This window comes from Carassius carassius, chromosome 47, assembly GCF_963082965.1.
Source record: "Carassius carassius chromosome 47, fCarCar2.1, whole genome shotgun sequence".
NCBI classification, from domain to species: domain Eukaryota; kingdom Metazoa; phylum Chordata; class Actinopteri; order Cypriniformes; family Cyprinidae; genus Carassius; species Carassius carassius.
Window position 1 is genome coordinate 4,790,587 of NC_081801.1, and position 12,719 is coordinate 4,803,305.

Below are 12,719 nucleotides of genomic sequence, written 5' to 3' on the forward strand. Positions count from 1 at the left end.
AGTCTCCACAAAGTGCAGAAAAGGTGTCTGTCAGCTTCAAAGCCACTTCACGACATTATTAGGGTGTTTTCATGACTCTGTAGGCCTGTGGAATTCCAAACATCTAATCAATTTCTCGTCTGCGTATTTATTCCTAAATTTAGACATCCGATTCATTGTTGTTGAAGTAGACGACCAAGACATCGCTTCATTTCTGTAAAGGTCGCGACCCAACACTTGTTGGGGTTACCATTATACACTTCGCCCAGGCTAATAAACAACCTGTTGCCGTCGAAATATCAACTCGGCCCATTGCCGTAAATCAGGCGTATTTACAAGGTGCTTTGTACACCTTTGTTTCTGAAGGGCGGTGTTGACGTGTTCGGGGAGTCAGATAAAGAGTTTTTCTCACCAACTCCTTCCTGTTTTTCAGAACGAGGCCTTTGTTTAGCAGCGGGACTCCTGCTCCTTGGTTCTCAGGGGAATGATGAACCGCTGCATTCGTGCCTGAGAGAAGCACAGAGCAGATCTGTGTTATCAGAGACCTCTTCAACTCGCTCTCTTGTTGTCTGTCTCTCCGTCAGCATGCTTTGGGTCTTGGCCGGGTCATGGTCACACATATTAGGAAGAGAATAATGAAATGTTATTAAGTGTCAGTGACATCAGTTTATCTTTTTGCTTGCATGTATGTGATGTACAGTATTTCTTTTTTTAATGATCTTGTTTTATGAATCAGACCATCTATCTATCTATCTATCTATCTATCTATCTATCTATCTATCTATCTATCTATCTATCTATCTATCTATCTATCTATCTATCTATCTATCTATCTATCTATCTATCTATCTATCTGTCTGTCTGTCTGTCTATCTATCTGTCTATCTGTCTATATCTCTGTTCTCATCCATTTAATTTGTCATCATTTCAAACTCTTCAAAGAGATTTAAGAGAGTTATTTTGATTGAAATAATATTTATTGATGGATGTAAAATGGAATATAGCTATATTTTTCCACTCTTATATTTAGCAAGGACATATTAAATTGACCGAAAATTACAGTAAAATCATTTATAATGTTATAAAAATATATATTTGTTTTTGAACTGACTAATCATCAAATAATCCTGAAAAACAATAAACAAAATACAAAAATATTAAGCAGCACAGCTGCAACATTCATAATAATAAAAATATGTTTCAAATGAGCAATTAAACATATTAGGATGATTTCGGAAGGATCATTTGACACTGAAAACTAGAGCAGTGTCATTTCATTTCAGGGATAAATTACATTTAAAAATATATTAAAATAGAAAATGGTTATTTTATATTAAATAACTTTTCACACTATTACTGTTTTACTGCATTTCTGATCAAATAAATGCAGCCTTAGTGAGCAAAAGATACTTTAAGCATAAAAAAAATATTTTGAATGGTACAACAGATACTTTTTATTGATATGAAATCACACAGAATTAAGTATTTTGAAAATCTAAAATAGCAGAAAGTTTTGTTTAAGGGTGTTAAGGGGATAGCAAATACAGTTTGTATAGTATAAAAATCATTATGCCTATGGAAAATCCTCATAAAACATGGAAACTCAATGTGTGAGTATTTGTGCATGTTTTATTGAGAGTCAAAGGTGTCTCATACTAAAGCTCATTGTGGCTTATAGAGGAAAGAACCGCTGTGCCTGCTGAGGAAACAATGCATGAAAAGAAGGAAAATCCTCAAGAAATGCTCCCAAACAGGTCTCTAAAAATAAGCTTCGGTAGGAAGTTGAGCATGGTGTCTTTTTTTTTACCATAAAATCCTAGATGACTTGAATATGCATGCTGTTTTATTTCCTTTCCCTGTACACATTTAGACTAATTATGTCACAGAATTGACTTTGAATACATTCTAAAACGTAATTTCCAGCATAATTTCTTCAGTCTTTAGTGTTATATGTTCCATCAAAAATCATTATAATATTTGCTGCTCAAAAAACATTTAAATTACTATCAATGTTGAAACAGTTGGATTCATCATGGAGTAAGTAGCCTACTTATGAACAATATGTACACTTTTGATCAAACAACCACAAACCTGCAGTATACAGGTGCTGGTCATATAATTAGAATATCACCTATATTCTATAAATCATAAGTTGATTTATTTCACTAATTCCATTCAAAAAGTGAAACTTGTATATTAAATTCATTCATTACACACAGACTGATATATTTCAAATGTTTATTTCTTTTAATTTTGATGATTATATCTGACAACTAAGGAAAATCCCAAATTCAGTATCTCAGAAAATTAGAATATTGTGAAAAGGTTCAATATTGAAGACACCTGGTGCCACACTCTAATCAACGAATTAACTCAAAACACCTGCAAAGGCCTTTAAATGGTCTCTCAGTGTAGTTCTGTAGGCTACACAATCATGGGGAAGACTGCTGACTTGACAGTTGTCCAAAAGAAGACCATTGACACCTTGCACAAGGAGGGCAAGACACAAAAGGTCATTGCAAAAGAGGCTGGCTGTTTACAGAGCTCTGTGTCCAAGAACATTTAATAGAGAGGTGAAGGGAAGGAAAAGATGTGGTAGAAAAAAGTGTTCAAGCAATAGGGATAACGGCACCCTGGAGAGGATTGTGAAACAAAACCCATTCAAAAATGTGGGGGAGATTCACAAAGAGTGGACTGCAGCTGGAGTCAGTGCTTCAAGAACCACTACACACAGACGTATGCAAGACATGGGTTTCAGCTGTCGCAATCCTTGTGTCAAGCCACTCTTGAACAACAGACAGTGTCAGAAGCGTCTCGCCTGGGCTAAAGACAAAAAGGGCTGGACTGCTGCTGAGTGGTCCAATGTTATGTTCTCTTATGAAAGTACATTTTGCATTTCCTTTGGAAATCAGGGTCCCGGAGTCTGGAGGAAGAGACGAGATGCACACAATCCATGTTGTTTGAGGTCCAGTGTAAAGGTTTCACAGTCAGTGATGGTTTGGGGTGCCATGTCATCTGCTGGCGTTGGTCCACTGTGTTTTCTGAGGTCCAAGGCCAACGCAGGCGAAGTTTTAGAGCACCTCATGCTTCCTGCTGCTGACCAACTTTATGAAGATGCAGATTTCATTTTACAACAGGACTTGGCACCTGCACACAGTGTTTAAGGACCATGGTATCCCTGTTCTTAATTGGCCAGCAAACTCGCCTGACCTTAACCCCATAGAAAATCGATGGGGTATTGTGAAGAGAAAGATGCAATATGCCAGACCCAACAATGCAGAAGAGCTGAAGGCCACTATCAGAGCAACCTGGGCTCTCAAAACACCTGAGCAGTGCCACAGACTGATCGACCACATGCCACACCGCATTGCTGCAGTAATTCAGGCAAAAGGAGCCCTAACTAAGTATTGAGTGCTGTACATGCTCATACTTTTCATGTTCATACTTTTCAGTTGGCCAAGATTTCTAAAAATCCTTTCTTTGTATTGGTCTTAAGTAATTTTCTGAGATACTGAATTTGGGATTTTCCTTAGTTATAATCATCAAAATTAAAAGAAATAAACATTTGAAATATATCAGTCTGTGCGTAATATATAATACACATATAATACACAAGTTTAACTTTTTGAATGGAATTAGTGAAATAAATTAACTTTTTGATAATATTCTAATTATATGACCAGCAACTGTAGTTCATTCAGAAATGTGTCAATAAACGTGTTTATGTTCCAGTGACGTGAAGTTTACCACAGGGAAGACATGTTGTTAACCTGCTGCGGTGACGGAAGCGAGACATTCCTCTTTTCCCGTCCTGTCCTTGGTGACGTGTGTCAGTTGATAAATTCCAGCCGTTTTTGAATCCTGTCCCAGAGGCAGACACAACAACAAAAGGAAGTAAGACCATTTTCACAGGTGTCAGGAAACACAGGAAATAAACAAGTGGGATGCTGGGAAACAGCCTCATTTGAGAGCTCGGCGAGGTGAAGGATCTGACGGTTATTAATAGCCTAGTCCGCGGTGGGTATTTTGGGATTGTCAGAGCTGAGAGCTCGAGCTGAAGTGCATCTGCTGTAACGTTACTGCTAAGGATGAGGACGGGGTGTTTTCCGCTGGAAAAATAGGTCTGCGTGTACATTAAATACATTTTCAAGGTTCATGTTTTATTTTGAAGGGTGTTTGTTTTATTTATTTATTTTTCCGTTTTGTATAAGTTGAAGTATTTCGAATTGTAGCCTACTAAGCAGAAGGCCTATGTATTTGTATTTGGGGTTAGTTGTCACACGGGGAAGTTGTCACTAGGTCTGTATTTCAGTAACTAAGTTTTTCTTGTTGATGTTTAAATGCACAATTCCCCCCACCCCCTGTTTAATGTAAGGTAAAAACAGTTCAATATATAATTTATATTTAGTATATGAATGTTCCTTCTGAACAATAACTGTGGTAATGTTCAGCATATTTTTGTATTCAATACTTCAATATGTGCTATTGTGCTTATAGATATATTGGCTTGGCAAAAATATTCAGTGAATGTATGACATTTTGCCCTATTGTCTATTTTATATCATGAGGCAATAAATAAAACTCGAATCAGTTGAGAGTGTGTATATATATATATATATACATATTAATCAACATTAGTTAAAAAGTTGCAAATTTTAAAATGTTTTAAAAAAAGATTCCACATTAAACATGTGACTAAATAAAAAATGGCAAAAACAACAACAAGAGACTGTATTTTTTCTCGTAGAATTACACCGTTTTAATTTAAATCTCATACATAAAGCAGAATAAGAAGAATTCATATTATCTCTATCAAGAGGGTTTTAAAGCGAAGATTCACAGAGAAAACATTTACACACAGATTAGAAGGATTTACAGTCCATAATTTATAATAATCTATTTGGTCTTAATATATATCACATATTAAAACATTACTGTTAAGCATTACAGATTTCATAACCGTGAACTTTGAAGCAAATGCTCATCAGGATTGGAACTGAATCTGGTATATCATCTTAGAATATGTATTTCATTAAATATGATACAATTGTAATACATTCATAATGTAAAAGCGTTTGTGTGTGTTCATTAAGTTCACTCACAATGCTGACATCTCAGTTATGTATTTCAGCATAATTAGCCCTGTGGGAACATTATTATTGTGATATCAAACTCTTGCATGTTTATTTGTGTGCATGTGAATGCATAGACACGCTTTGGAACAAAGACATAACTGGCATACACAAATGTAAAATATACAGAATAAAAGCATATCTTTTTCTTTGACCCTTTTAAACATATTAAAATATATCCGTTTGGTCCTTTAATTTATTATGCTACATGTACACTGACTAAACAGAAGCTTGAGAGTGGCTGTCAGCGAGGGGTGAGAAAATTGCGAGCGGAAGATTGATTGCTGCTGGTTTCAGTGTTGCCATCGCCTGAGCCCACTTCATTACCTGTCATACAATAAGAATAAAAGAAAATAAATAATAATAACATTCTGCATAATGTCACTTATATATAATACATTATATATTATATATTATATATACTTAAATATATTTTTTACAGTCACATTACATGTGTAATTTACATTTGTACTCACCTTCACTTGAATGAGATTTCAGCATTGCCATTTTAGCCAAGAATTTAAAGGACAGACAAGCACCTGTTTCCCTGTCACACAATCCTCCTGCTTTACAGTTGCATGTTTTCCGACATTCCATGCCATAAGTTCCATACATGCAGTCTGATAAGAGAAACACAAACATGTTTCAGCTTATTTAACCATTAACGGATCTGTAGGCATTATGAAGATCTACTATAGTAAATATTTACCACAACTTTAACACTTATTAACAAAGTCATTTAACAAAGACTCTTTTTTTTTGAGGATATTTGCTCACTGCTGATCCAGAATTTGTGGAATAGGATCAGAAGTCTCACTTATGTCTAAGACTCGGGATAAGACTTAATTAAAAGGCTGAGTGTGAGTAATTGGTGTGGAAGGTGTGTGTTCTCTGGGTACAAAGCAATGAGTGTTCATTCACCAACTCACGTTGTTCTTACATAATACTTTAAGTAATAATTTAGGGGCCCTAGAAGGACTTGGAAAAGAGGCTCGGAGGCGAGTTTTCTTTGGTAGGCCGAACTGTTCTTTAACTTGTAAACTGAGATCACCTCAGAAACTTCAGCTAATCTTGAGGATTTTGGCAAATATTTGAATATTTCACAAAAGAATAAAAATGTATCTGCCTTGAACAGATGTGAATTCGTCAGGACAATCTTTAACATGTATAAAGAGACTAGATCTATAAAAGAAATGTATATATTATGATTATAGTTAAAATACTTTGTTAAACATGAATTTGAAATAGGCTTTACAAAATAATTTATTTGTATAGGGCATCGCATACGTAAAATCTTTATTTTTGTTTTCTTGCATACATATTTTCTGCTACACAAAATGTTTTGAAATATTTTTTGTGTGTGTGTTTGTGTGAAAATGTTTAAAGACTATATTGATGATAGGAGACAGAATATTAAAGGTTTGATTTCCAAGATATATGTCTAATTAAACTTCAGTGGAAAGCTATACTTTTTAATTTATAAGTATATGATATATATTTAATATTGTATTAAATGTACATTATATTAAAATTATATTTCATATAATTCTAAATATTTTATATGTAGAAATCCATTAATACAAATACATTTTTATTTTTTCTCTTAATATAGTTATAAGTATGTGTATGTATGTGTTTGTGTGTGTGTGTATATATATATATATATATATATATATATATATATATATATATATATATATATATATATAAATGTATGTATGTGTATATGTGTGTGTGTGTATATATATATACACACACACACACACACACACAGAATTACTGAAAAGCCTTGTAAGTTAAATATAAAGAAATCAAGAAATTTCTCTTTTTATTAAGAAAAAAATTAGACAAAAATAATAAATTCAATGTTTTTATATGTCACTGTTATTGATTTATTTCAAATTCTCTTTTGCTCAATCCTTTGAATATATGCCAGTCCCCCCCACAATCCCATCTGCCTGAGCAGGTGCACACATCAGCCCGTACCTTTACAGATGCCATATTCATCTCCATAATCATCCTCGTCCTTGTAGAAGTCGCAGAAGAGTCCCGGTCCACACTTGACGCCGTGCATCCCGGACACGGTGCGGTAGCAGTGCTCTCCCCGTCCCGCCGCGCAGACCTGGCAGCATCCGCAGTCATCCAGCACCGTGCGCCTGCAGCGCTGCGTCGAGCCGCACAGCGCGGGGTTGCATTTGTCCGGACAGTTGACTGCGTATTTACCACCGGGACCCCACGCGTCAGCATCTCCGAGCACCATCAGCAACAACACCGGGATCGCGTAAAAACTCATGACTTGAAGTGCTAGCGAACACCACGCTGGATGCTGTCCTCGGATCTAATGCACTAGGGAGGAGCTGTCCTCTTAGATGCGATAGTGAATGAAACAGCTCGGGCTGCATGGCTGTCAGCTTTAAACAAGTTTGTTTTGCACATAGTATGCTCTCGTCAGTTTCCTCAATCCGGTGTTGTTGTCTGTTTGCCAGCCTCCCCCTTCCCTGTTTTAGAAATCCGTCGTGGAAGTGGAATTAGAGCCGTGCTGCCATCCAGGAATTGATGTCATCACTGAAGTTGTTTGTTTGAAGGTTTTTCAAGGTGACCCTCGTGAACCCCACGACTTCTTGTTCCTAACGTGAACGTTTTTGGTAGCGTTAAAATTGTCTTTGGAGAGTTAATTTAAGTGTCTCCTGAGACGTGATTTATATTAAAAAATAGCTATTAAATTTCACAAATTGTATACATAATATATATACGATAGGCCTAACTAAAATTATTGTTATATATATATTATATATATAACAATAATTTTAGTTAGGCCTATCTTTTTATAACAATAAGAGTGTCTTTGTATACATTAAAGGATTCATACAATGTAAATATAATATGTCCAAGTTTTAACTTTAATTATTTTAACATTATCTGAACAATTAAAGGAGGAGGCCCATGAAAATATTGAAATATGTCTTGCAAGTCATAATTGTGACACATTTTAGTTCATGGTATAGACAAAACGGGCCAAATTTCATAAAATAGTCTACAATTCTCTGCCATTTTATTATTATTATTATTATTCATCTGACATCTAGCTAGATACCATTTATGATGCTTTCAGAAATGTAAATGTTATTAAAACATTACCTGATATAATTGTTTTTTCTTGAAATAGTCTCGTTTTATTAAGTTTACAAATTAGATTTCCGTTTAAAATTAATGAGACGTCTGTATATAAAACATATACCGGTAAATTGAAAAGAATACACTCAGGGGCTGCAATGCAGGATATTCATCACTAGATGACGCTGTTACATAAAACAACGGCAGGAGAGTCGTGTGAACGTTTTAAATGGGCGTTAACGAACTACACTTTAGTATGCTCCTCACGTAAAGTAATGTTTATGACTTTTGATGGAGCGTAGTCGTATAAATGACTTTTGATTTTCTTATGGTGCTTTTTTTGCGTTTAACGCCATCCAACCACCCTTATGCTCCCCAGACTGCTCCATAAGTTGGTTTATACAGTTTATGGTTTGCAGTGAACAGTGTTGTGACTGTCTCGATCAAGCATTGGTTGTTAACACACCTGTTTTCTGGAGTTTCATATTTTTGATCGTTACTTTGTTGAACTTGAATCTTCATGTCGTCGAGGATCTGGTGTAAGATTTTATCGTTATTTAATATGTATATGCTATCTTATCTTACTATGAATGATTTCACTATTCTTTATATTATCTCTGTACTGACATTGATTGACGATTTAATAAAAAGAAAAAAAAAAAAAGAAAAAGCTACAATATAGAATAGGTAAAAATGATAGCCAGAAAACCCATTACTTCTTAAAAAAATAAATAAATAAAACCAACACTGGGGTTTGTTTGACATATTTGTCTTTTTTTTCTCATTCTCACAGATTCCCTTTAGATAATAACTGTGGGCTGCAGCAGTGGTTGGTATCTCAGATGGGACAAGTGGAAGCAAACTCCTTTTTTCATCTACCGTATGTTCTGTCCATTTTAAAGATAACTTTGTCCTTACAAATAGTCTGAGCCAAGTGTGCCTTAATAAAAGCTGCCATATGTTGCTTTCCTGACTGCTTGCAATGATCGCAACACACAGGCCAAGGAGTGGGGATGACATATTGAGAAACACTAAAGCTTTGGAAGAGATTTTGAGAGTTGTTGTTGTTCCTGAAGTGCATGAAAGCAGTGGGGCCACAGTGATTCATCCCAGTGGACGATGTAGCATTTAATCGCCATGAACCCTATCAAATTTCATCATCAGACACTGTTTGTCATTCCATGGATCACACATGACCAAACCAACAGAGACACTGAAGAATAATTTAAACTTGGACCAGGGCAAGCTCACAGCTTACAGGAAACAGCTGAAGCTGCAGGGCGGGCTGAAGAAAAAAAGTGACTTTATTGTACTCAATCCATTCAGAATAAAGACGAGAGAAAAGACTTTAATTTCACTTAATTGGAATTTTTTTTTTCTTCTGGAAATAAGTTATGTGTCTCATATATATGCCTTTGTTGGAGGTTTCACAGTTAAGCAACATTAATGTAATGGGGCTCCAAATGACTAATACGAATCATGTACTATATTACAAGTCTTCTCAAGCAGGGTTAATAGTGTTAATTAAAACTAATACCATAAAAAATCATCACTTGAAATAAAATCAACTTTAACTGAATAAAATATAAAAAATGTCAACTTTCATTTCAGAAGTTTCAACATTATTGATATTTAAAAAAGGACAGAGACACAAAATTATTAAAACAAACTAGAATCAAAAGGAAAACATATATATATATATATATATATATATATATATATATATATATATATATATATATATATATATATATATATATATATATATATATGTGTGTGATTCAAAATATTAAAGCATTTGTTCATAAATCAGACTGTTCTGTTTGTCAGCTTCTGAAGTTTTAACTCACTGATTCAGTTTGTTTGGGATTTTGTCCTTAAACATTAAAATATTTATTAAAATTATTCTTTTATTTAGTAATGTCAAGCAAAATGGTAAAATAGGTTGGAAAAGTGTTGTCAGAAGAAATGGAAATATTTGATGTCACTATTTATTTATTTATTTTATTTATTTACAGAGTAATTCTATTTTTTGTGATAATTTGGGTCGCAAAGCTCAAATTTAAAACGACATAATATTTTAAATAAAAACTGCTATTACTTAAATAATGAAAATAACAATGAACTAAATACAAATAACATTGCTTAAAAACAAAAAACTAAACATAACGGACTCGTACGATATAAACGTCATGACGTCATGACAATACGCCGTATGCGTAAACTCCACCGCTGTACGTGTATTCCCGAAAACATACGCCGCTATCTTTCATGGCAACAGCTCGCGGAGCGGCAACCTTCCCTACTATAAACACCCTCAGCGCGAGATTAACCGGCATTTCGTCCTCGTATTGCGTTACTCCTCTTTACCGGGTGCCGTTTAGTTATATTTAATTCAAAAGTGTGTATTTGTGAAGGTAAACATAGGGTATGGTTCATAATAAAGCGAAGGATTCACGTTCTTTCTAGTAAGCAGCAGGTTTAAAAAGCCTTGCAGGGGGCAGTGGGTTGATCTGCTGGGCGTGAATGTGAATGACAGAAGGAATAAAGGAGATCGTGTCTTTCGGTAAGCATTATATACACTGTTTTTTATATATTATTCGGCAGTATCTGATCTGATGAATGGTGGATTGTCGTGTCTGTCGCAACTGATGTGGATTATTAGTCCTTTAAACAGTTGAGCTCGTCATGTGTCAGCTATTTTTGTATCCATCACTGTTGTTTTGAGCCCCAGCCGTTTTTATACAGTCTATGGTCTGATGCAACAATGTAAGTCTTTCCCAAGTGAAAGTTCATGCATGTTGCTGTGGAAATTGATCTGATTATGGTCACATTTTACGTAATGTGCTGTATTTTGGCAAAGATTAGGGTTTCTTCTTGGGGGTGATGTGGTGTAGTGGTTATAGACGGTAGGTTCAAACCCCCCCAAAAAAGCCCAGGACGTGTAGTTTTAGATGCTGATGTCTGTACTGGTTTTAACTGTTTTTAACCTTAACAAAGCCTCCCTTAGTTTTTACTTAACAAAATGGTTTTACAGGTCTACCAGCTAGACAAGCACCATAGCATCGAAATTTATGCCGGCCTGCCTAAACTGATTTGGTAATATCAAACGTGCTGGGATTTTATGAATGTGCATAAACTAGGGTGACTATTCGACCTCTTGTCCGGGGCAGGATTCTTAAATTGCTTAAATTGTCCAGGTTTTGGCTTTGTTTACCTATCGTTTTCATACCTGCTGAAAGTAATGGCCAATAGAATTCAGGCATTATACATAACTGAACAATCGTGGTATGCGAGAAGGTGGGACCTAGAGGGAGCAGACAAACCCATGCAAATTTTAGAAATTTTAGGCAATTTAGAAATCCCGGCCAGGACATGTCCAGGAAAAAGTGGACATATGGTCAGTACAAATAACATTTAAGAGCAACAATGGATTTTTTCAGTACATAAAATTCAAATTTTGCCCTGTTTCCAAACAAAACGATCATATGCTTTCAGTAGATTTGGAATATAGGCTAGTTTTCAAGTCATATGGATTATTTTTATGTTCCTTTATTTGTCGTTTCTGATCTTGACCACTTCAGTCCTCACTGCCATTTATTATATTGGCTTCAGCAAAATATTAGTTAGCATTTCATATATATGTATATGTATGTATGTATGTATGTATGTGTGTGTGTGTGTGTGTGTGTGTGTCTTTGCTTGCTTTGAGGTCCAAACTAGTTTATCCAGAGCACATAATGAGTGCCAGGCATTTCTGACGTAAACAAATTAAACCTTTAATGTTTATACAGTGTTTAGGTGAGATTTTGCATTCATATTCAACACAAACCTCAAAGCTCAGATTCGTAGTTGTGCTTATATTATCTCCTTTGACTCAGTTCTCCTCTTATGCATTGAAACCTTGAAATGCCCTATGTTTTGATGGCCTCTGTCTGAAATGTGATCAGACTGGATGGACGTTTTAGTTGTCACAGTTGTCCTGGATCAGTCAGGTGTTCAGACTCTCAGCCCCCCCCCCCCCCCCCCCCCCCACCCCCCAGACAGTTCTGATAGGCTGAATTGAATCCACCTCAGTCTCACTTCAACAGAAGGTCAACAGTAATAGGCACTTGGCAATGGAAAATCTTGGCTGGACAGCTTTATGTTTGTCTGATTGATTCAAGCTCAGTCCTACACTTGTGTTGCTGGGAATAACCCTTTGCTCTCTGTTTTTGGTTAACATTTCTTGTGCGTTCCATAATTTGACTGTTGGCTCATTTGCATCTGGGTTTCCAAGAAATATACTTTTCAGGAAATAAAGGCACAAAAGACAGTAGATTGATATGTTATTATAATCCCAATTTTTAACAGGGCATTCTTGTTATGGAGCACTCTTATGAACTCTGTAATATATATATATATATATATATATATATATATATATATATATATATATATATATATATATATATATATATATATATATATATATAATTTTCTTTTTTTTTTTCT

General features: G+C 35.1%; 2 protein-coding genes across 7 annotated transcripts in view; one reads left to right on the plus strand and one right to left on the minus strand.

Moving 5' to 3' along the window:
* Window positions 1-4,754: 4,754 nt before the first annotated feature.
* esm1 (endothelial cell-specific molecule 1) lies at window positions 4,755-7,825 on the minus strand. The gene is made up of 3 exons (XM_059541873.1): window positions 7,098-7,825; window positions 5,588-5,731; window positions 4,755-5,438 (listed from the first exon to the last, which is right to left on the minus strand). Exons 1-3 carry the CDS (start codon window positions 7,402-7,404, stop codon window positions 5,356-5,358), a joined length of 534 nt encoding a protein of 177 aa, XP_059397856.1. The 5' UTR covers window positions 7,405-7,825; the 3' UTR covers window positions 4,755-5,355.
* A 2,651-nt stretch (window positions 7,826-10,476) lies between these two features.
* LOC132130418 (probable E3 ubiquitin-protein ligase HERC1) overlaps window positions 10,477-12,719 on the plus strand; it is a 67,281-nt gene continuing 65,038 nt past the window's right edge. For all 6 annotated transcript variants that reach the window (XM_059542130.1, XM_059542125.1, XM_059542127.1 and 3 more), the window contains exon 1: window positions 10,477-10,791. The gene's annotated coding sequence lies outside the window, so the exon portion shown is untranslated. The remainder of the gene's footprint in view (window positions 10,792-12,719) is intronic.

What these genes read in the sequence shown, in the direction of transcription:
- esm1 (XM_059541873.1), bottom strand. Translation starts at nt 7,404, where the DNA reads ATGAGTTTTTACGCGATCCCGGTGTTGTTGCTGATGGTGCTCGGAGAT. An exon ending in TGAATATGGCATCTGTAAAG is followed by an intron (nt 5,732 to 7,097) that starts GTACGGGCTGAT and finishes TTCTCTTATCAG; the next exon opens with ACTGCATGTATGGAACTTAT. An exon ending in GAAATCTCATTCAAGTGAAG is followed by an intron (nt 5,439 to 5,587) that starts GTGAGTACAAAT and finishes ATTGTATGACAG; the next exon opens with GTAATGAAGTGGGCTCAGGC.